Genomic DNA, 25,642 nt, shown 5'->3' with positions numbered 1-25,642 from the left:
TTGTTCACGATAATACCTGCTTTTTTGAGCTTCATCTTGATTATTTTATTGTTAAGGACCTCCACATGCACCAAGAGCTTCTACGGGGACCAATTAAAGATGGGTTGTACTGCCTCCACCCCAATGCTAGCTGTTCTTTGAACCCACAAACTCTCCTATCTACCTCGGATTCAACTGTCTTGTGGCACCAACATTTAGGTCATACTTCATTTCTCATTATTCAGCATAGTTTATCTTTAAGTGTTTCTTTAAATAAAGATCATGCTATGCATGTATGTTCAGCATGTCAGATGGGTAAGATTGTAAACTACTCTTATCCACCTACTATGAATAAAAGTTCTATATTATTTGAACTTATGCATACAGATATTTAGGATCCGACACCTATTACTTCTCATTCTGGATATTTATATTATATTCATTTTCTTGATGATTATAGCAAATATTCTTGGTTCTTCGTCATGAAAAATCGTTCTGATGTTACACGAATATTTCGTACTTTTTACTTGTAAGTTGAGAATCTTTATTCCTATAAAATAAAGAATCTTCAATCTGATGGTGTTAAGAAATTTTTTTTCCATGACTTTCAATGTCAAATAATTTCTTTTCCATGACTTTCAAAATGAATTATAAAATAATAGTATTTTTCATCATATATCATATCCACACATACCTTAGTAAAATAGTGCTGCCGAGCAAAAACACAGACACATTGTTGATATGGATCTTACGCTTCTTACTCATTCTCACCTACCTCCAAAGTTCTGAGACTATATGTTTGAAACATCTATTTTTCTTATCAACCATCTTTCCACTAAATCTCTCTATTTTCAATCACCTTCTCAACTTTTGTATGGACACACTCCAGATTATAATGTTCTTTGTGTCTTTGGATATTTGTGTTTTTCCTATCTTCGGTCCTACACACAACACAAACTTGAACCACGTTCTCGACCCTATATTTTTCTTAGATATCCTTAGCATTATCTTGGGTATAGATGTTTAGATCTTGCCATTGGTCACATTTTTGTCTGTCATATGGTAGTATTTAATGAATATTCTTTTCCCTATGGGTCCAAGACATATATATCGGCCAGTTTCAGTACAACCTGTGCAGGCTCCATGAATGCTTCTGGTGCATCTTGCCCTCCCTCTGACTCCTATACCCTACCTGTTCCACCATCTGAACCATCCACTGATAATTTAGTGATTGATCCTCTCTCTTCGATCGGTGTGACTTCTGATGTCTTTGAGCCACCTAGTTCACCACCACGGACTCATCACATGGTGACTCGTTCTCGTGATGGCTCTCTTCCTCTATCTCAGTTCGTTATCTCCAGGCATCCAGCTATCTTTTTTGTTTCTACTATTCTTCAAGAACCAAAATCTTTTACTATGGCTTAGAAAGATCCTAAATGGGTCCAGGCAATGTAGAAGGAATATCAAGCTCTTATTCAGAATCACACATGGGATCTTGTTCCGCCCTCTTCTACGCAAAATGTTATTGGCTGCAAATAGGTCTATAAGATCAAGCAGCATGCTGATGGCACCATTGATCGTTATAAAGCCCGTCTTGTGGCTAAAAGTTTTAATCAACAAGAAAGAATTGACTATGAGGAGACGTTTAACCCTGTTATCAAATCAATTACTATTCAGACTATCCTGTCCATTGTAGTTTCTCTTGGTTAGCCTATCCGACAACTTGATGTTAAAAATACATTCTTACATAGTCACTTGAATGAAGAAGTATATATAAAACAACCGCTTGGATTCTCGGATACTTCTCACTTTTATTTTGCTTATCGGTTACGGTGATCTCTATATGATCTTAAACAAGCCCCACGAGAATGGTTCCAATGCCTGAGTAGCTTTCTTTAACACCTTGACTTTTTTAGTTCTAAGACAGATTCTTCTTTATTTATACTATGACGGTCTAGTTATATGGTGCTCTCTTGGTCTATGTTGATGATATTATCCTTACTGGCATACCTGGTGCTCTATCCACATATCTTCTCACTGATCTCAGTCAAAAATTTGCAGGGAAGGATTTGGGCCCTCTTCATTATTTTCTTGGTATTGAGATTGTTTCTAGTTCCTATGATCTTCATCTTACATAGTCAAAGTATATTCATAATGTTCTAACCCATTGTGTTATACTTGATTGTAAGCCTCTCTATACTCCTGTTGCCATGGGGTCTCATCTCTCCTTATTTGATGGTGATCTGTACAACAATCCCTCTCTCTATCGAAGTGTGGTTGGCAGTCTCCAATATCTCATCCTTACGAAACCTAATATTACTTATGCTATTAATCAAGTCTGCCAATTTATGCATAGGCCTACCACGTCCCATTAGGCAGCCGCCAAATGAATCCTTCATTATTTGAAAGATACCATAACTCATGGGCTCTTTCTTTGACATGGTTCTTTATCTCTTTTGTATGGTTATTCTAATGCTGATTGGGCTGGCAACTCTGATGATCGATGCTCTAAGATATGCTATTTTTCTGGGATCAAATCTCATCTTTTGATCCTCTAAGATGTAATGTACTATTGCTCAGTCAAGCATAGAGTCTGAATATAAAAGTTTAGCTAGCATCACTGCTGAACTCATTTGGATACAGTCTTTGCTTCGTAAATTTTGTCTACAACTTCGCTCTCCTCCGACCATGTGGTGCCCTAATTTCTCTGCTATCTATCTCATGGCTAATCTGGTGTTTCATGCTCATACCAAATATATTGAAATTGATTATCATTTTATTCGAGAGTGTGTCTTTCAAAGTAGTTATCTATTGGCTTTATTAATTTCAGTGATCAGCTTACTGATAGGCTTACTAAAGGACTTGCTTCACCACGCTTTGTATTTTTGCGGTCTAAGCTCAATGTGCTTGACTCCCAATTACGCTTGCGGGGGGGTAATAGAGCTAAATCTTCATAGTAGGATATTTATGATTCTGAAATCTTATGTAATCATCTATGATTCAAATCTTCATAGTAGGATATTTATGATTCTATGTAATTTTGTATTGATGGTATAATCTTGTATAATCATTTATGATTCTGTGTAATCTTGTATAATCATTTGTAATCAGATTTGTATCACCTATCTCTCTATTTAAACACAGCAGACTCATCCTGATGAATAAGGTGAGGTTTATAGAATTTTTTCTTTCTCAAATATTTTCACAAGCATAATGAATATATATTAGAAAAATCTAATGAAGAGAAGTAATTTGTGAAGGACCAAGGGATGGGTGAAGTAAGTTTATGTAGTATATTTTGAAAAAAAAATATTTGATCACCTATAAATGTAGTACTTTGTATGTAGAAGTATCAAAATTATGATAATTGCAAAAAATCAATGCAATATCTGTCAATTATTTATGTTGTACAGCTTTAAAATTGGGACTACTTCATGAATGGTGAAGCAGGCATATTACAGTCTCACGAAATGTAAAGTTTGTTATTTTTTTTTAAAATGAAATATGAAGAAAGTATGATGCTTTCCTCATAAATATATATTAAATTATAAAGTATGAGTACATAGGCAATAAAGAGTGGATGTTTATATTAGCAGGGTAGCATGGTGTAGGGAGATTCAGTGAGGGGCCTATCCCAAGTGGATTGGGATAGGAACGTAGCAGTACAAGTATCAAAGCAGCAAAAGAAGATGATCGATCGGACAGGAACAAGATGACTCGGTAGCTCCTTTTCAAAGAACCTGCCTCTGATATTTGATCGAAATTTTATCTCTTATTAGCGGAGATAGGTTATTAAAAGGACTTACATGTGGGTGTCACTTCACAGAGTGGATATAAGCCCTTGCGAATAGGTAACCAATGGTATTTGAAACAGGTGAACCTTATTTTCCAAGGATCTCAGGCAACCACCTTTTCACTTGACCCTACTTGAATGCCACCTTCCATCATCCAATGGCGGCATGGCTCGATGCTGATATCATTAATCTCGTCCACTTCCGACTATTGGGCAAAGAGAACTCTGAGCTGGTTGTAGAGCATTTTAAGTTCTGACATAAGGGCAACTTTGAGAAGTGACGATGTTAAAGTCGCCTGAGTCCCAATCTGGAAAGAACGAATATAGATCTGCCAAGTTTGAGTTTTTGATCCAAACTTTTCTAAGAAAAATAACCGACCGAATGGTCTCATTAAGGGATCTAGCCTCAGAGTGAAATAATCTATTGTTTCTTTCTTTCCAGAGAGTCCATAGCGTGATCGAAGCAATAACTTTCGAATTTTAGATTTTATTAATTTTCGATGTTTGTGTTTCCATGCATTCCAGAGTTCTTCAATGTTAAGAGGAAGCTCGATGTAATGACAACTATCTAGAGATCTCTGCCAAACCTCAGTCGAGAAGGTGCAGTGGATCATAATGTGATCTATTGATTCATTGTCAACGTAGCAAAAGGAGCATCTGTCAGGACCATGAAATCCTTTTTTTGCTAGGAATTTAGCTATAAATATCTTGCGGTTATAGCACAGCCAGTTGAATAACTTGCATTTCTCTGATATTAGAAGCTTCCAAATGATTCTTCCAAATTGAAAAACCACTCCTCTATGAATAAGAAAATAATAGCAAGCCGATACAAAGTATGAGAATTTAGAAAACCATTTTTAGAGTCTTTTATTCTCCCGATCTGATAAGCTGAAATTTCTCAGCATTCCTGAAAGCGCTTGAAAATTGGATTGGGCAGTTAGCAAGGCGAGGTTGAAGAAATTTTGGGACCAACTTTACTTGTTTAAGAAGTATGTGATCGCGCAGTTCTTGTCTGCTGCTGGCCAGTATAAGATCAGAAAGATTATTTGAGATTAGGATCTGAAATCCAGCAGTCAATCCAGAACATGGTATGCTATCTGTTGCTAATCTGAACTGATGTGAAAGGAGAGATAAAGCTACTAACGTCCATCACCGATCTCCAAAAGGGTGAAGCCTTCTGTCTGATATGAGAAAATATAGTAAAAGAATCTTTTTTGGATAGTAGAAGTGTTGTATAAGAGATGTCCATAGTCCTTGGTTAGTTGAATGAAATTTATCTCACCATTTCAGGAGTATTGCCCGGTTGAAAAGTTTAAGATCTATAATGCCAAGTCCTCTCAGGACTTTGAGACGACAAACTGTGATCATTTGGCCAAGGTCTTGAAGGTCGAATGGTTCTCGTTTTCATTCCAGAGGAAATTTCGACAAATAGAATCTATTTTTTGGTGACACTTTCTGGGATTCTGAAGATTGACGTCCAATAAATAGAAATTGTCCTAAGAATGGAATTTATAAGAGTGAGTCTTTCGGTCTTGGAGAGAACCTTTTTTTTCCATCCTGAGAGTTTCTAGTTAAATTTCTCCACCAAGAAATTCCATTGATTACCGGTTAAAGATTTATAATGAAGCAAGATAGCAAGGTATTGAATTGAGAGATCAGATTTCTTACAACCCAATATAGTAGTGCATCCCAGGGATTCCTTTAGGGTTAATCCCAACCCAACCAACTATGACTTGAGGAAGTTTATTTTCAGACCGGATACCATTTCAAAGGAGTATAAAATAAACTTAATGATATTGAGTTGAGATTTTACAGCATGATAGAAGAGAATTATATCATGTGCATACTGTAATACATGCAAATTACTATGAAAATAATTTGGTCCAATGGAATCCAACAATTTTTGGATGTTAGCCTGGATCAACATTCGGTGTAGGATGTCAGTAATCAAGATGAAAAGAAGTGGGGAGAGAAGGTTAAATCCTCGATTTTGAAGCAGTTTAAATAAGATTGCTCATTAGACACTATCGAATGCTTTTTCAAAGTCAAGTTTAATCAGTAGATCTTTTACTTTCAATTTTTTGAAGAAATTGAGGAGTTCTAATACAGAGGTGAATACAGATTAAGAGTGACCCACTAGTTTATCTATAAATTTGCTCAGTCTAAGAGATAAAAGTTTGGAAATAATCTTGATTACTCCATTTTCTAGGCTTATGAGCCTAAAGTCTCTTACCATAGGATCTGCTTTTTTTGGGATTAGCGTGATGTATGTATAATTTAAGCAAGATAGATCAGCTTTCCCAGCAAACAAATCTCTGAAGAGCCGAATAAAATCACCTTTGACAATGTCCCAATGCCTTTGATAGAAAGATAAGGAGAAGCCCTCTGGACCTGAAGATTTGTCCTTGGCAAGCGAAAATACTGCATTTTTAATTTTCTCAATCTCTAGGTACTGTAAATCAAGTGGTCCTTCTGGATAAAGTTTTTTTTTTCATCCACTTCTAAGTTTTCTTTGTCAGATGAACCCAGTAAAGAGGAGCAAAATGAATGGAAAGCATTTTAAATGGTCTCTTGTTTGGAGATGCATTCTCCATTTTTGAAATTTTGATGTATTTCATTTTTCCTCCTTCGATTACATATAGATATATGAAAATAAATAATATTTTTATCATCTTTCTTGATCTGTTGACCGTGCGATCGCCGTTTTCAATATTACTCTTCTTGAGCGGAGATGGGTTCGTTGCAAGTTCACTCACATTAATTCATTTGAGGGCTCTTTTGTCGATAAAAATATCAAAATTATTTTTTTATTAATTTATTATATTATATGATGATGGAATTGTAATCATTTCTAAACAATAAGAATATTTTCAGAGTGATCCAAGGAAATCAGTGGATATGACAACGCAACCGCGCCGGTCAGAAGTGTCAATCTGTTAGCTAATCGCGTTATAAAGCTTGTTATATCAATAAAGAATACCATATTTTTAGAATGAAATATTTCACAGTGGCCGTTGAGCTCTTACTTCTGCGGACGGCCAATGGAGATGTTCTATCCTCATCATGAACGTGTACAGGTCCGACCGCTAAATCAAGGGTAAAAAGAGTCAGACATCACATCAGCCAAATACTATTTGCAGCCTAGATATAGACTTAAAATAAATTATGCTAGGTCAAACATGTTTTGTACTTTTTTTTCTTTTTTTTTTTTTTTGAGATATAGACCTTTTTTGTGTCCATCTTGAAATAGTCTTATATCCAAACTTAATGCCCATTTCACCCTTTTACTTGGTATCCCCAAATTTAACTTTATATTATCAATTATATTATATGGACTATAACATAATAATCAATATTATAATTATATTATAATATATTTATAGGTATTAGTAGTATAACATATAATTTTTCAAATAATATCCAAATAGAATACTATAATATGATATTATAAAATACCATAATATATCTGATTTAATAATATTATTATAATATAAAAATGATTATAACAATATTTTCATCCTAATAATTATTTAATATTTATATTACTAAAACTTATGTATTTTTATTTTATTAACTTTATAAAATACTGTATAATATTAATATTTATCTTATTAATGTATTATTATTATAACAAACATTTTCTTATGCTCCTACAAAACACCATCATAATACCCCAATTAAGAGTATTGTTATGAGGCTCAATCAAGTACCCAAAGGCATCCCATCGTAACTAAGAGGCCACCTGGGTGCCTGACAAAAAGGGTTCGGTGCTCTAGCGCCAGACATGATCGATCCTGGTGTAAAGCACCAATCTCCTCGTGACACATGGCCTTGCATCTTTTCTTGGAAGCAGGTCTCGCCTTGGCCCAAAGCATTTCTCATCAGTAAATCCAGCTTCTGCAAAGCTAAATTTCCCACGCTGATGGCACTGGGGATGCAATTTGCAGGCCAGAAAATTGGAAGAGAAATATAGATTGTTTGCAAAATTTCTAGGATCCGGAAGAATGCTGTATTAAAGTTGGTTATGATTTACTCAAAAAAAAAAAAAAATCAAAGCTTGCATCAGATGCGTCCGCTCCCTCAACTCTCAATTCCAATATTTTAGAAACTACCTTGTCACAACTATCTGTTTTTACTAATAAACTGGAATGTCTTTGAGCCTTGGCTGTCAGGCAAACACAATTATACAAACATGTTGGGCTACCTTGACATATAACAAGGATTACGTAAACCAATCTATGATCGAGTGATTATAATACTACCTTCACTATGATCGAGGGCTTCTCATGGCAATTTCAAACCCTTGACGGCCTGATGATCGCTGCACTTTCAATACATCATAAACAAGAAGCTAGCGTCTTTACAGATCAAATGATCAACAGATAGCCGTAACTGATCAGCTTCAGATGTGAAAGTCCTTGCTCCAACATAAATGACAGCCAATTCGACATTATTCATAACACCTTCAATTGTTACAGCCTGAGAATATTACTAGGATACACTAGAGAACATTGGGGATGCAGGTGGGAGCCATTCACCATAAATTCAAGGTTGCCCCATTTTGGGGAAGAAAATATACTCGAACTTTATAAGAAATGTGCGGATTTCCATTGGACCCAGCTCCACCACCAGCTTGGTATCATCAACAGGACCTCCCCTTACGACAGTTCCTGAACCTGTGGAGCCCTCGGCTTTCCATTTTAATCTCTTCTTCTCCATTGTAGCCCTCCCTTGATTAGCAGATAAGTTCATCTCTGTGATCGTGCTGACCTGAATTGTTACAATTACGAGTCAGGGTAGTTCTATTGAAAAGACCAGTTCAGCTGCACCTGTTACCTTCTTGTCAGGGAACATTTTCTTGAGCTCCACATAGGCCATAGTTGAAAGATCTTTATCCTCTCCCACCTTGAGAACATAGGGGAAAAAAAGATTAGGGAAAGATGATAAAAACCTATTTCCGAGTTCTGTGACAGCTCAGTTGGCAAGAGATGCCACATCATTTAACTGTTATCTGGATAAACATAGAAAGAAATATAAGACCTCATAAAGGTGAGCCAGACGAAGAAGCACACTTCCATCTTCAAGAGCCTGACAGTACATTAGACAAAGATGGTAAAGATGTGTAATACACTTGGATAAATATCATACTTCATCCATGATTAATCAAAACATGACAGGATCCCAGTAACATTTACACTCCTTATGTTGAAGACCTGGAGCTCATGACAAGACACCTGAATTATAAAAAGCATGACCATGTGGATCGAGATGCATGTACCGTGGCATGTGACAATTACATATAAAACTAATTGGGGTGTTATTCTAACATAATGTGCTTCCAAATTCCATTAGTACTCCAAACTGAATATAAACAGGCTTTCTTTGCCATTCAATCCCTTGCATCACACGTTTCTTCATTCCATACAGAAAAATACGTTAGCGCCCTTTCAGATCCAGTCTGTGTCAACCGTTAGCAATTTGGATTTCTGAAAGAGACGGTCACTGGCTCTCATAAATCATTTCAAGCTCATAGAAGCTAATATTAACAGTTAGCTTCCAACAATTTGGATAGAGACGTGGAAAATGCTAGGTTTCAATACATGTTCCTTCAGTTGTAAAGACAAGCTTATATCTAGAGGAGATTATAAAACTCTATGATTCAAGATTTAGGAATTGTGATTCTCCAATATTTGCATTGTAGAACTATATTTCGTTTTTTCTGATAACCCAAATGTTTGTATCCATTTTAGGTCAATTTGCAGAAGTGGTCAGCAAGCTACATCACTGCAATTATAACCAGTCAATATTCCTCTGAAGTGTAATAGTTATAGAGGACAACATGTCAAGAATAATACAGGTCAAAAAACTCTGGTGGTTGGATGGTTGAGAAATGCAAAAAAATCTTCCGTGATATACATGACCGGAGAACTCTCCCCTCTTAAGAAAGACATATTTGCTAGATATCCTAGGTTCGACATGTATATTATGCAGTTTGTTAAGTCTGAAAGATTTTACCGACATTACTAGTTTATTGGAAGTCCAGGCAAACAAATACAAACATTTAAGGAAAAAAAAAGGCTATATACTTGCATCAACTACTTGTGTTGGCTTAATGGTTTTTAAAGAGCAGTGGACAAATCAAATAAAATCAAAATCACATGATCAAAAGAACTTAGATAAATTACTTACATATGTGTTTCCTCAATATGATCCATTTTAGTTTATTGAGTTAACTATGGTGTTGGAAAGGTCTCTTTGTAGAGAAGAGACAAATACCTGAAGGGTGATCAATGCGACATTATCTGGTAAGCTGTAGGAGTCCATTGCAGAGAAGTTTGGGATGTGAGAACTTGTCCAGTTACCTCCATCCTGAAAATGTAAATGCAAATGCAAACCACATGTGAGAGTTAACACATTGGAAAGACTCATAACCAGGCACAAATTTACCTGTTCTGAGAATGCTAGAAGAAGAGGAGAATATATCTCCTGGCCAAAGGACCGACGCCACTTAGCTCCCTCTCCCAATGGATCAATTCTAAAATAAAATTTTCCTTGAACCTGTTCAAAAGAAAAAGGAAAAAAATATTGAACTGCCCATGCACTACCAACAAAAATTGACTTTGCAAAAATATCTCGGTTAAGATGATTTTTGTGCTGTGTTTTCATCACAGAATGACAAAGTTTCTAACACACATTGAACTAGTCAGAAAAATAATGTGTTATGACACAAACACGCTCTCCACCTAGCACTCATGTTATATTTGTCATCATGGTCATATACATCAGCTTAACAATAATTTCAGCACCGCAAGAGTAAAACCATGTGTGAAGGAGTTTTTCTGAGGACTTGAAAAGATATACATACCGTTAGTCCTTCACACTTATCATTGATACAAATTGTTTCATTAAGTGCCTCTGCAACTCCTCGACCATCATCATGGAGCAACCTCCTATACCATCAGAAGAAATGAAGCCAATAAAATTCCAGATCAATGTGATCTAAAAGAAATAATTACAAATTTTATATATAAGGTAAAACCTACATTTATGAAAGAATCAAAGTGATTGGATGAATGTACCTATGGAGCATCAACTCTATTTGTCCATCCAGTATGCTGGTGCCCCCCACTGAGCGGTCTACCAGAACAGAAAGTTCTGTGCTATTATCCTCCATGTAAATTCCGAGATTAATCTGACATAACATAACAAGTCTTATTTGCATCTTTCTAGGAATTAGCCAAAAGTCAGACTCCCAAATTGACTAAGTTAGGCAGTTCATCTAACGGGAAAAATGAAAAGTGTCTGATTTTTTACATGTATTTCAGCTCAGGTTTTAAAAGCATGACAGGCTTGGCCATTTTGCCAAAGTGAACCTCACCTGCTTTCAGAAATGCATGTACGGAATTTCACTTATAATTGCAAACTTACAGGATAGTAATTTCCAGCAACAGGTTGGTTAACTTGTAATTCCCAGTCTGATCTGTAATCTCGAATCTGCAAATGTTGTAATATATTATACAATTAAAAGAAGGATTTTATCATGCACATCCACAATATAAGCCCAGTACCAAAGCTTAATAATTCAACCAAATATATCAATTAAATACAAATTATAATGTAATGAACCTTATGAGGCATATGAAAAATGAACAAATAAATTCAGTTTCTAGCTATTGATAACATATTGGGATAATGCGTTGGTTAATTATCAATTCAAAAATGCAATGAAGCATACCCTTTTAATAAAATCACGCCCACTGGAATCTGTATAGAATGTCTTGTTGGTCTTCATGGTAGTTGTTAGCTGAGTGACTACTTCTTTCCCAATGCCATCATCAACGGGTATAGGCCCTACCTAGAGTTGAGGATCTTATATCATTACTGTCTTCATTGTGAACATTCTAGGGAATAAGCATTCGGGTCAATAAACAACAGAAACACTAAAAGCCTGGAGCATGGAGACCTAATCATGCCCCAACTTCATGCAAGAAAAAAGATATCAGCATCATATACTAAATTGAGATTGTGCTAACTGTAAACTCGACTTCTGTATGCTCCTTCCCCTTGTAAACTCTGGTAACCTGCACATCCAGTAACAATCATATGAACATGACTGGAGTCCTGAGATATATAATGTCTTGATAATAAATAGGCAAAAAACTAATTTTTCTCAGAAATGAGATCACCTGGTATATCCATGGATTGATCTGTTCATGCACTTCATCTAATATAGGTCCTTGTAGAATCATCAGAGGAACCTATTACAGCAGATAACATTAGCAAATGACAGCTTAGATGAATGAGTTTTTTGCATATCGCACCCAATATATTATGTATCACTATTTATAAATCAACCCAGAAAATATCAATTAAAATTGAAAACAGGAATTTCATCATCGCAATGAACCATGGTCCCTGGCTAAGTTAACCAAGTGTGATAAATGACCACTTGACACTTGATCAGTCTCAACCAGGTCCAGATCATATGAAAATGAAAGGGAAGTGGAAAACCATAAGAAGAGGAAGCATAGTGGTAGATTGATCTCTGGTATCTTGTAGGCCATGTTCCATAGAAGGCCATCTAGAAGAAGAGCATGATTTCCAACCATGGACATGGGCCAAGAGCCATGTGAATGACTCTTGATCTCACTTGCTCTCCTCCTCCCACTTGTTGTTGAAGTCGTGCCTCACCCCACAAAACTGTCCCTCCTATGTCACCATCAAGGACACCATCCTCACCCATTGCCCATTGGTTCCCCTTGAGCTCTCCTTATGGCACCAAACCCTTCGTCATCCAGAATATCCTCCCGAACCACCCAACAAGCTCATCTACTACTGCACCACCCCTTCCACTTAGAGCTCGATCACATCATTAGTGAGATCATCCAACTTATGAGCCGATACATCTCTCTTACCATTCTCTGAGCTCTCCACGGCTATATTAACAGTAACACATTCAGATCCAAGAGTTTCCTCCTACTTGTTATCCTCCCCCTTTTCAAGTAGATGATGGTTCACCTGAGATGATGGGGCCACGAATGGTGTCTGAACTCCCCACTCTTGCTCTTCTTCCCCTCCTTTGGGGTATCAGATCTTCATGTACATTACTTTTATTGGCAGACTCAGGACTCACCATGGAGGTCCCTTCTCCCCTCACTTGAGCTCATCGAGCAAGAAAATCATGAGCCTGTCCCCATTCCAGCTCTCAAATAAAAACACGGCCTTCCATTCTGACCCTTTGAACAATCCTACATTACATGTAGAATGAGTTCTTGGGGTTGTTCATGGTCATGATCATCCCCGGCAGCAACAACAGCAACTCCATTGACTTCATCTTCGAGCTCGATAACAAAATTCTTGATTCCTCCTGAGCAGTGCTTGGTCGGTTTCTTCAGTGAATCTTTTGAGTCCCTGCTAGCTATGAGAGGCCGTCGATAAGGTTGAGTAGCTCCTTCTCAAAAGGCTTCTTGAAGGACAAGAGGGGAGACAGAGAAGGGAACCCATCAAACTTCAGGTTAAGGGTTTGGTGATGGGGTCTCTTTGGCAAGGCACTAGAGCTTGCAGTTACAGAGGTCACAGCCACCCATGAGCTCAGAGAATTGGAACTTGGCAGAGGGCGTTTTCATGGTGGCGGTCCTGTTGGTGAATGGGGATTGGAAGGTTACATGTGGGGTTTTGTGGAGGAAGGAGTGGCAAAGAAGAGGGATTTAAATGGTTTTGTATTGGAACAGAAAAGGCCATGGTTTTGAAGAACAAGAAGAAGAAAGGAGGAGTGGAAGGAGGAAATGGAAGGAGAAGAAGAGGGGACGGGTAAGTTCATCTCCTAAATTACAATTATCTTACCTAAACACCTAAACAAGCACCTGTGCATAATCTAGACTAAACCTAACCCAAGGTATTCATTGCAAGCTAGCTGAAAATTATTTGAATCGATTTATAAAATGATAACGAGAGGATTTATATGTAATACCAACAAATTAGAGGGTGTGATATGTAAAAAACCCAAATGAAAGTTTCAATACTTCTTTTAGAAATCATCATGAATAGGTCCTCTCTTCCAATAAATCAATTGTTTTAGAAAGCATTAGATACCTGTCCTTCTGGCTTTATTGGAAATGAACCATTTGGGTGAAATATATATGCTCCAGATGCCTTCAACAAGCAAAACAAACTTTTAGTGCTAGCTTATACACATTGGAGAAACATACTGCAAACTTTAGTAAATTTATCACTTAAAACATGGGAATATACCTGAAGGTCGGTGCCATTTTTATCATAGCCAGCATAAAAACTATATGATTGCTCAACATTTGCTTTCACCTTGGACAAAGAAAATTATTTTAGACATAAATGAGGTTTAGAACCATCCTGCTCCCCCCTCACCAAAAGGATAAAAAAAACAAATGGTGATAATAATAACGGTTCCCTAAAATAATTACTCAGTGGATAGAAGACCACAAACTTGTAGAGATAACTTGTGGTTGCACCAATGTAGATTTTGAAATTACCAAAACTTAAAAAGCAATTTCCTACTATGGGATATACAGAGAGAACAGAAACCTATAGATCGAGATCATGGTAGGAAGGAAGCAGTTTTAAATAAATAAAAGAATAAATATTACAAGTCCTAACATGACACCAAAAGGTGCCTATTTAAATGCATACCAAGTTTCTGGTATTAAAATAATGTGATAGTTTTCGCTCATCCACATTATAGAGAAGCTTTAAATGTCCTTGCCCAATTTCTATACTGCTACTCTTACTTCCTTGTGATGAGCACAGTGACGACATGGAAGCACCTGCAGTGGCATTTATTCATCAGCAAAGAGACCATTTCTTTTACTCCAAAAATTTAAGATATAATATCATACAAACAACAATGAATAAAATAGACAAGTTTCACCTGTCTGTTTTGAATTTGAAACAAAGTAAGTGTTGAAACCAAGAGGTGGTACAGATACTGGAAATGCAAGCCAAAATTTAGGTTTAACACTTGGGGATATGCCTAAGTATGCCTTGACATAGTGGTTTCTTATGTAGACTGAGGCATTGGTCAAAGGTAAAAGCTGTGACTCTATTTCTCTTCCTTCATAATCATGAACAACAACGGATTCACTGATAACCTGTAGCATATTTGATAAAAATTCAGTTGAGAATGAACTTTAAAAAAATGAAGAAAGAAAAGAAAGTAATTACATAATTCCAAGAAAAACTGCTTTTATTTCTCTAAGGAAAACAGCAAGCGGTTAATACATATTCCACAAAAAGAAAGAGCAAAATAGTTAATGCCTTGAAGAGGAGATGGTGCTTTTCATTAAACTTACTCTTCTTCTATCTTTATCTATACCTAGACTCTATCACAGGATCCAAGTAGAAGAATCTTAGGATTCGTTTGGTTGACGAGAAGTGGAGGGGGGAAGAGGCACTTCCTGAAAAGTGAAAAAAGAGCCTCTTGTTTGGTTGGAGTTTTAAGAAGAGAGAGAGTGGAAAAGTACTTCCCATCGGAAGTCACTTCCCACATTTCATGGGAAGTAAAAATCCATGGGGGAGGTGGATTTTGGCACTTCCCGTGACATGGGAAGTGGTACTATTTTTTTCTTTCCTAAAATATCCTTTTAAGATTCATAGCTGAAATTTAGTAAAATATCAATGGATGGTTAGGATGAAATACTGAATAGTAATATAATATTATATTAATATTATCTTAATATTAATATTTGTTATATTTTAATATTATTTTAATATTAATATTAATATTAATATAATATTTATATTAATATAATATTATATTTATATCTATATTAATAAATTATTATATTAAAATATTCATATTATATTAATATAATATTAATATATTAGTATTATATTAACACAATAAATTATTATGGCCTAATATTATATTATAATATATTAATGTTGTATTTATATTAATATTAATATAATATTAATGTTTATATAAAATTTGAGTAAAAACATATGGTTTTATATGTACTAAGAGTATAATAAGTATTTTACACAGTTTTTTCAGAAAAATAGATGCTCATCCAAACATAAGCTACTTTATAATAAGTCATCTTCCCATGGTCAACCAAACATACCAAAATGCTATTCCCAAGAAGTAACTTTCTGAGAAATTATTTCTCAAGAAGTTACTTTCTGGGAAGAAAAGTTCTTCCTACGAACCAAACGAGTCCTTAGAGTATTGCTCCTTGGTTGATGAGCTTAAACTGCCTAGTTAACCAGGGAGATCACCCTTATGATCAATTGAATGCCTTAAATTGTTAGGAAAACTCCTCTCCTGCCCAAAGCTGCTTCACCATGAATTAGATTCATACAGAGCCACTTGAATAGGAGCCAGTTGTGCAAAATTTTTGCAAACTTCTATTGATAATGCACTGATATACAAAAAGACCATAAAGCTGGGATGAATGGCAAGGTTGAAAGGCATTAAGAGGGAAAAATAACGAATTATGCACCATATTAAGAACTTCTCATACACCAGATTGCCAGATCTGACCTTAAGGGAAGGGGAATGTGTTATTACCAGATAGAGAACATTTTAAATGTAAGATTGGAATAAATTTGATATCCTATAAAGCTGTGGGAGGAGGTGATATCATAAGGCAACGAATACTTTCTTATCATATGCAGATCAAGCAGATGCATTATTCGAATTTGACTTGGCAAGATCACATCATTGAACATTAATGGAAGAGATAATGTAATCAATATGCGACTTTAGCTCTTTATAAGCATGCCGTACATTCACACAAGAAGACAAATCAAAATAACATAAAAACAATAGTAATAAGCATCAGGATGAGTCACACAATGAATGTACATACAGGTATGCGGATGACATCCTCCCGTTTCCACCCAAGAGAATTGTAGACAAGAACAACCTGAAATTTTTAAACAGAATACATGTGTAAACCCCAAATAGGTAAGTCATTAGAAGAAACGAAGCATGAAATATCACATTAGGTCTTACCAAGCTTTTGCCAGTAGATAAGTCTAGTTCAGATGGAGGACAGTAACTTATGTTGAGAAGAGGACACTGCAAAAATTGTGATAAAAACTCATAGTAAGATTCAAGAAATTGGTAGACAAAATCCTTACTGAAGTTTTATCCATAAAATAGAAAGCACAAATGAGAAATATATAATCATGTAGTCCCACAAGTGACACAAGAAATGGGAAAACAGAAACCTAAATCCCGCATCAAAGAAACGAGCAAAATCTTTTCAAAAATACATCCATAATGTATTTCAAAAATATGTTTCATACCCGGCAAATTAGCATGTGCATTTATGTACTTAGTAAATATACTCTAAGTGTATTATTTCAAAAAATGGCATTATTGAGTTATTGTTCAGAAAAGATGCCATCTAATATTACCATAGTATCTGCAGCAACTAAAGCTAATATGCTCAAATGATCTATTTGCCTAAAAGTTAAAAGTCAGTAGAATACATCTAGCAAAGTGAAAAATGCAGCAGTTCACATGGCTGCAGTTAGCATAACAGGTAATTTCACAAGGTGTGGTTCCACGTTCCCAGAAACACACCGTATCACTGCACATGCGAACTCTGACCTTAACAATAATCTAAATAGCATGCATCCTTAATAGTTCGATAAATAGATCCTTGAGAGGTTGAACAACATTGTATCTGTCCAAGAAAACCATCTCCAGATATCCATTGATACTTAAACTTCCATTTGATTTAGCAGCTTTTTGCCATAAGTGATCATGTCACAAAGTCAGCACTATGATGTAGACAGATAATTGCACAAGTTAATAGAAGCTCTAACATATGGACAGAAACAATCATTTATTTGTTACCTGTTTAAACTTCACCACTGGTTTGTAACACCCTGATTTTGAGTCTGGACTTGTCAAGCAAGCAAGTGAAGATTCAACTAACTTCTCAGCCTGCAAATAATGTCAATGTATCAAAGTGGTTTTCTATCTTAGAAAGGAGACATGGAAGAAACATCAGACTATGATATGCTTAAATTTAGTTTATCACCTCTGCATAGCCTATTGACAATCGTTTGGCATAATCATTTGCCACATGCTGCTTTTCTGTTCCAGTAACTGCATCATGATGTTGAGCAATAGCTAAAGCATCAGCCAGACTGTCAGTTGTTGGGCCAGAGCTATTTCTTCCTTTGAGAAATTCCAACTGCCGAGCTGCCTGAACTTATATGACATTTCATAAAGACAGAAATGATAAACAATAAACGCATACATTTAGAAATATATAAACTGCAAACAACCTTAAAAATTTTAATATTTAAAAGGTAAAGAAGTGAACAATAACATACCAGATAGTAAGCACTCATTGTTCTTACATAGCCTTTTAGGGCAGGCCTGCTTGTGAAGTACCCTGTCCAATACGCATTTGGATCATCTGCATATCTGAAAACATAAACATTAATTGTCTCTACAGATGCAACCAAATTCTAGATGATTTATAGCAGTGAAACATTCCAAATATTTAACTTACGGGAAGAAGTCATCAGTCTTGAGAGGCCACGACTCATTTGCTGCATACTTTGCATCTGTGTAAATGGATGGTGTTGAATACAAGGCATTGACCCGCCCATCCTTAAGTGCAGGGAAATAGTACTTTAGAAGGAAATAACAAATCCCAGATTTTAAAGAGAAAATGCATATAACTGTGAAAGCTCATATATTCAACCTCCTTACCCTGATAATCAAATTAAAATACCATTCATAGCAATGATTGTATCAAAGTTCGTCATGCCAGTATCGGAGCTCGGACTGGCCGGCGGCACGATTCAATGTGTCTCATGCCGTTCCGTATTGGGTCTGAACAGAGAGAGAGGGGCAAAGGGAGAATGAGAGAGGAAGAAGGAGGAAAAGAGAGGGAGGGAAGGAGAAAGAGAGGGAGGGAGAGAGGGCCTTCGGAGGACATCGGAGGGCAGTAGGGGAGGCAAAGGAAAGGAGAGGGAGAGAAGGCCTCCAGAAGGCCGGTGATGCCACTGCATCTCTATTGTGCTGATGAAAATCGAGGGAGGAGCTCCGCTCTCTCTCCTTCCCTCTCCCCCGCTTTCGCTCGAAGCCCCTCCCCCAACCTTTAGTAGTATGACAGAGATACAGCGGCATTGCTAGCCCTTCAGAGGCCTCCAACGGCCTCCTCTCCCTCTCCTTCCCTCCCTCCCCACTCCTCCAGGTTCCACTAAGCTCGATAGCGGCACAGCAAGTACCGAGCTTAGCAGCGGCACAGTAAGCTTGGCTACCCTCCAACGGCCTCCAGAGGCCCTCTTTCTCTCTCCTTTACCCCCTATCTACCTCTTTCTCTCTTTTCTTCTCCCTCTCCTCCTCGCTAGTTTATCATTTCGAACATCGGAACCATTCCGGTCAGTCGCCAATATGGTTCGGCTGCCTTGAACCATCTGGTTGAGGGTGGTTCGGCGAACCATGAACTGTATGTCCCTCCTTTCAACAGACCATACATTAGAGAGTGCCCATTTACAAAGCCATTGGAAAGTTGGAAGTTAAGAAGACCAAAAGAACATAGACTAGTAGTCAAAAGGTACTATGGAAGTCACCTACTAAGTAGTAAGGGAGTGAAGTTGGCTTTTGCTATTAGAGAGAGGTGCAGATGTGCTTAAAGGAACATTCCAAATACGTAGTCCATAGATACAGGTTTTTGACAACTTCGGTCAAAATCAATTCAAATTTACAAGCCACCCTTCCTATTACAAGAAATTCTGAGACAATTATAGGACTTCAAACCACAGTATTTCACAAACAATAAGGAAATATTGGCTAGCAAAGGGTAAAAAATAGAGACATGTTTTCAAACATGATACTCTTTGTTCAAAGCCTCAAACATACAATAATGAAATGGTAGTATTTAGAAAACGTTCTGGCAGAAAAAAAATTACCTTATTGACATAATGAATGAATTTATCCAACTGCCTGAACCATGAAGTTGCATATTGGTACTTAAAATCTGTCCCCATGGTAAACATTATATGATTTGTTCTCGTCACATTTGCCTGCAAAGAAATGCAACTTCTGACTGAATTTCTCATTTAACAGATGCATGTTATAATAAAACAATTTCAAGAAGCCTAGACCATAGAAACTATATATGTTGCACTCAAACACAATATTTACCTGGTCTACCTCTAAACATGACATGCAGAAAAGCGACAAGGAGTCTTGTAGTAGCCAATACTGCAACCTCCAAAGTCCAAGAACACTAGCACTTTCATACAATGCAAATGCACATGGATGTATGCATACATGTATATGTGTATATGCATGTATGAAGTATCAACCTAAATTGTATCACCGCAACCAACAAAACTAGGATGTTCTGGTTGGCACCTCTCTCAACTAGGCTAGCACTAGGGAGAGGTCTTGGTTATGAAAACACAAGGTGACACTCCCACCATGCTTCTCCCAAAAAATAAAAGAAAGAAAACAGGAAAGAAAAGAAAGAAAGATGGAGCTGCAAAATACATTGCACATCAGCAATAAGAATCATGACCTAAACATCTAAATTAGTTATGAAAGCACAAATCAAATGTTTGAGGTATTTCTTGCCCATATATCTGGTTGGCAGAGAAATGGACAATCCTAGTGATTAAGATGCACAAATTAAACAGTTGATTCAGTTCATGGCTTGAAAGTATTTGAAGTCATGAAATTTGATCCATTAGTAATTTGCAAAGTGAAATTATCCACAACTATATGGATTCTACGTTTACATAGCATGCCATGCATTTATAAACACTCAGTCTATAAAAAAGAAACATATAAAACATTTGAATTTTGGTTATGTAATCATTTTAGATGTTGCAAGTCTTGATTAAATGTGGGTTACGAAAATTTGTAACTCAACATGTGTCTTCCACCACCACGATTTTGAACTCATATTACAATTCTAAGAATGCAGCGTAACATTATGTTAGGTTATAATAAAGGAAATGGTGTAGAATTCCAACAATATTTCTTGCAGTTGATTGCCCATGAAAATCAATAAGAATTGCGCAAGTAGGCATAACACTCCATGCCCATAAAACCAAGGAGAGTGATGTTGTTTCCAGCTTCAGAAGATATTGCCACTGTGAAAGTCGTAAAGTGTCCACATAACTTCAGTTCTCACCACACACAAGATTCCATGCCACTGATCATACCCCATCTAATAGCCTAATCCTGGAAGTTTCATCTATTTCATACAATTTTGCAGCAATGTACCAGAATTTATGTTTAAACTTCGCATGAACTTCTAAAGAAACCATGTTCTTTTACATGTCTTGAGATAGACTGATAAGATTCCACAAAGAATACCCAAAAAGTTGGCCTTGTACAAGCATTTTAATGAACTTTGGAACCCAAAGAACTCAGGAATCCAAGTGTGAAAAGTAAATGGGGATATGGCCTAAAATCAAGCTACAAATCAGCCTACCTGTGCTATAGCTGCAGCTACAAAATCATTAACTCGTTCTTCAACATTATAATCAAACAAAAGTACATCATCCTACACCAAAAAGGAACACAAAGGTCAGTTCCCGAGCATATATTCAAAACATTTAAGGAACTTGTCAGTAGAATCACCTGAATAACAGGAGACTTATCATTAACTTCAAAGTAAAAATCACCAGGGGGAGGTTCATAGTTCTTGGGAAATATGCCAGTGAAAATCTAAAATGAAAGAATAACCAATACAAAATACTTCAGAGTTCGGACAGCATAATGCGAAAAAAAAAAAAAAAAGATCCAGTGATTCGAAAGATCAAGTGATATATTAATAGAATAGTGTCAACAATAATCAGGTTCCGAACTAATGTATCTTCTATAGGACAACTGCCAAGAGATTGTGTATAACAGGACACTCACATCTGCAGATGAGCCAAGGGTCTTGGATCCCCGCCAGACAACCTCCAGACTCTTCAGGTCTTTCCTCTTTTCCCGGTCTTGGTAATCAATACGTGAGAAATAAAGAGCATCAAATCCAACCTGCAGATTGTAAGAAGATTTCAGCAGCCCACTCATGTGTAGTTGGAAGAAAGGAGGATAAAGAAGGCCCTCCACCTAAGTTTTGTACAAAGCAGTTCCTAAGGCCAGATAAAGGAAAAGTGTTGTGGTAGGTTAAAACTACAGTGCCATCCTATGAACGTGAATCCATATAAGTTGGAAGAAAAGATGCATTTTTTCTGAAATATAGAAAACAAATAAACAAATACATTTTCAAAGTGAAAGGATGCAATAATTGCATCACTGAATGTAAAAGTGTGTTGGTTCTCGATTGTTCAACTAGATAGACGCAATGGAAGGATGTTACCATTGATTAGATTAGTGGAGAGGTGAATGTAGTAATTTGATTGAAGTGAAAGAAATAAACGAAATGGAAGATAACACTAAATGGATCGAAGCAATCAGGGGGGGGGAATGAATGAAGACCAATTCAACTAACAAGCAGAGAAAATGAGCAAAGGCACATGAATACCCACCCACAGATACAAAAGCAGCTCATTTGCCTTTCTTACACAATGTAAGAACGTTTTTGTTCAATTTACAGATCAAACATTTATACCCAAGGGCATTAATTTATCAGCTAATTTTCTTCAATAATGATCAGTCCAATGGGATGTGGGCATTATTAATTACCAAAAGCAGCATTTTTCCACCATTAGAGTGGAAAGTGACATTTTATAGATCAGCACCACATGCTATGGATCACAAACTATGATCAAGATAGAAAAAAGATCAGCTATTAAGAAAAGGAAGACCAGCAAAATGATTAATTAATAGACAACATTAAAATCGATTGCAGATAAGGCAAGTGTTGGACGGTAAAATTCTCTTGACAGATGCCGTGCATGAATATCAAGTCATCTTGGACTTTAGCATTGAATATTGATCTTTATAACATAAACCAGAAACTAATTCATTAGAAATTACATCCTAACATCCATCACTAACCCACAGCCTGACATGGAGTGTATTTAAGACATAAAAAAAAGCAAGAGCTTGAGAGAGAGAGAGAGAGCGGAGGAATCAAAGGCAACACCTCTGCACTAAGTAAGTAAGCCTGCACTGCTGAATGTCCAAATGGATCTATCTGCCAACCGATCCTTGGAGTCTGACCAAACTCTTTCTTGACGAATCGGTGCCCAAGGGTTGTCTGGTCGATCATATCTATGTAATGCACCGCTGCCTCGTCGTGCATGCACATGCCCCCATTTCTTCAATCCCAAAAATGACACCAAAGTTTATTTTTTTGTTAAAAAAAAAAAATCTTTATTTGCAAAATAATAATAATAATAATAAAGACACAAATAACCAAAAAATCTACATGCTCATGTAATGCAGTTCACTTGAAAAATTCATAAAAGAAAGTGATTGCAAAAAGATAAGGTAAACAAGAACATTGATATTATGGAGATTTACTGCGAGAATAATTAACTGCAATTAATGTTCGAAGATATATTTACTACAAAGTAAGTAAGAACTTACATGAATTCTAACTGACCAGAGCTGACTAGCTCCTTCACTATCTTCTTGATCGCATCGTTCTGCTGCCTCCACCATCGCTGGAAGAATGCCTGCAATCAGTCCAAATCAAAACCCTAGACCCAATCACCATCTCCAACTCAAAATCGAATGCTCCCACACCCCCCCCCCCAACCCCAACCACCCCAAAACCCAAATCAAAGAACAGAACTCCAGACAGACCATCTCCACATAGATGAATCTTCGATTCTTATCCGCCAGTAGCGCCGTCACCATCGAATCCAAAACATTCTGCACACAAGCCCCCTAGAACCCAAAAAATAACAAAACAAAAAAAAAAAAAAATCAGTAAACAAAATTCCCAAAAAAATGGTGAACGGATTTGGGTGCAGGAGACCTGGATGGAGTTGTTGGAGCCGACGTAGTACTGATCGACGGTCTTGAGCCAGCCTACGTCGTCGTGGGTGTGGGCGACGAGGTGGACGTTGAGCTTATCGGGGACGATCCTCTGTGTGGTGTTGTATGCGATGTAATTGGACTCCACCGGCGACCAGATTCCGATGAAGAGAAAGAGGAAAAAGAAGATGAGAGGAGGACGACGGCGAATGGGGTCGATCGCCATGGCTTCCACTCGAGATGGAGGCCGGAAGGCAACGGAGAGAAAGCGGAGCTTTCGATGGTAAGAGCTCGGCAGGAGACGGGATGGTGGCAAGTGCGACTTCAAGCTGGATTCTGGTATTCCTAGGGAGTAATATAACGATTGGAAATTGCACGTGGACCCACGTGATTTTGCGTTCAAGTTTCAAGTTGCAGTTGCCACGTAGAAGATTATGCGCACGCCAATTCTCGGGATAAGATTACAGGGTGGCAGGAGCGTTTTAAAAAGTCCGCTGCCACGTGCCCACGTTCAGATTTTTTGGTTTTAGTCTCTTGGTGTTCTTAAATTTACTCGTGCTGGCCAAATAGAGTTTCAACGTGCATCCAGGAAAAGAATTTCCAACCATGCGCCGCAGCGTAAATGATAATGGTAATTGCGCCAGGTAGGCATGAACAAATTTAAGCAACTTTTGATCAAGAAATAAAATAAACTACAATCATTGAATTATTAAAAATAATAATGCATGCCTTCTTTTAGCAATGTAGGTTGTTTAAGTTTAAGGTTTGATCTGATCATTTCCTTCGTGGTCTAATTCTAGATTCAATTTGTCTTCTTTTATTCCTTCTTGAAAATTCACCAACTTGTTTTTTCACCAAATGCCATGGAGTAGCTAGGAGAGGATTATAGGTTAAGAATGAGGATTTAAGATTTCATTGGATTTTTTTTATTTGAATAAATTGTATTGAAAATGTTGTGTGATTTAAAGGAAATCTTCCTTTCTAAATAAACCTAACTTGATTTATGAGATCAACAATGATAGAAATTTCTAGATGCTTTATCCTCTACAATTGCTCGCTTTGATGCTTATTTAGTTATAATTTAAACAATTCACAATAGTGATTCTTTGTACACCGCATGCGGTGTACAAAAATATATCGCCTCATTTGATTGGGTCACGTGGCCACCGCTTTCCAACATATATTTAATACCTGCTTCATTTTTTTCGTTTAAAATTTTGAATGACGAAAATATCCTTCGTCTTCAAAAAAAATATGACATCATGTAATCATATTATGATATCCTGTGGTCAAATTATGACTTTCTGTTCATAATTTGGCCACAGGATGTCATAAGAAAAAGAAGGATATTTATGTTATTTTAAAAATTTCGTAAATTATTGATGATGAAAATATTCTTTTCTCTTTATTATTTCTGATTATGATTTTTTCTATGTAGGAAGTCATAATTTGACTGCAAGATGTCATAATTTTTTTCGAAACAGGAAGTGTATTTTTATCATTCAAAATTTTAAATAAAAAATAGAACTGCAAGCATTAAATACGTTATTAAATATACGTTGGAAAGCGATGGCTACGTACTCTAAGATGATTGGGTGATGGGCTCCACATCACTTTTATTACGTTGCACGCAGTACAAAAATTTTCTCAAATTCACAGTCCACATATGCTCCTATGGATCAAATTTTATGGGATGTGTGTTCATTTGCTTTGTGCTTGGCTAATGTTGGTGGTCAAGGCATGGCAAAAAAAGTGACATCAGAGTTTAGATTTATGACCTTTAGAAATTAATTTAGGACAATTATGGAAGGCTAATACAATTAAAACTTTGGGTTAGAACTACTAAGTTTAGGTTTAGGATGTGTGCAATTGGAGTTAAAATAATTAGTACGTGGAAATGTATTTTATCTTATATAAGCTATATCATGTTTCGGTATCCATTAATTATTAAGTAATCTTGGAATGATTTTATGTCT

General features: G+C 36.6%; 1 protein-coding gene across 1 annotated transcript; it reads right to left on the bottom strand.

Annotated features, from left to right (window-relative positions):
- Positions 1–8,205: 8,205 nt before the first annotated feature.
- Positions 8,206–23,999, bottom strand: LOC105051085 (alpha-mannosidase At3g26720). Its single transcript, XM_010931373.4, has 29 exons — positions 23,668–23,999; positions 23,493–23,576; positions 23,274–23,362; positions 22,828–23,002; positions 21,654–21,773; positions 21,372–21,458; positions 21,223–21,294; positions 19,691–19,804; positions 18,283–18,383; positions 18,101–18,194; positions 17,803–17,970; positions 17,616–17,705; positions 16,764–16,829; positions 16,618–16,674; positions 14,676–14,895; positions 14,438–14,571; positions 14,024–14,092; positions 13,865–13,924; positions 11,959–12,030; positions 11,806–11,853; positions 11,508–11,627; positions 11,201–11,266; positions 10,852–10,964; positions 10,638–10,722; positions 10,220–10,330; positions 10,049–10,141; positions 8,813–8,860; positions 8,609–8,677; positions 8,206–8,542 (listed from the first exon to the last, which is right to left on the bottom strand). Exons 1-29 carry the CDS (start codon positions 23,890–23,892, stop codon positions 8,318–8,320), a joined length of 3,075 nt encoding a protein of 1,024 aa, XP_010929675.1. The 5' UTR covers positions 23,893–23,999; the 3' UTR covers positions 8,206–8,317.
- Between the last annotated feature and the right edge of the window lie 1,643 nt (positions 24,000–25,642).

Source organism: Elaeis guineensis, chromosome 9, assembly GCF_000442705.2.
Source record: "Elaeis guineensis isolate ETL-2024a chromosome 9, EG11, whole genome shotgun sequence".
NCBI classification, from domain to species: domain Eukaryota; kingdom Viridiplantae; phylum Streptophyta; class Magnoliopsida; order Arecales; family Arecaceae; genus Elaeis; species Elaeis guineensis.
Note: the sequence above shows the minus strand (reverse complement) of the source record. Positions and strands in the feature narration are given on the sequence as shown.

Bases quoted from the DNA above. Each gene is read 5' to 3' on its own strand.
- LOC105051085 (XM_010931373.4), bottom strand. From the start codon at position 23,892: ATGGCGATCGACCCCATTCGCCGTCGTCCTCCTCTCATCTTCTTTTTC. The intron at 18,384-19,690 runs GTAATTTTTTTT...CCTGCACTTAAG, and splicing joins TCATTCATTATGTCAATAAG to GATGGGCGGGTCAATGCCTT. The intron at 13,925-14,023 runs GTATATTCCCAT...TGCTTGTTGAAG, and splicing joins AAAATGGCACCGACCTTCAG to GCATCTGGAGCATATATATT.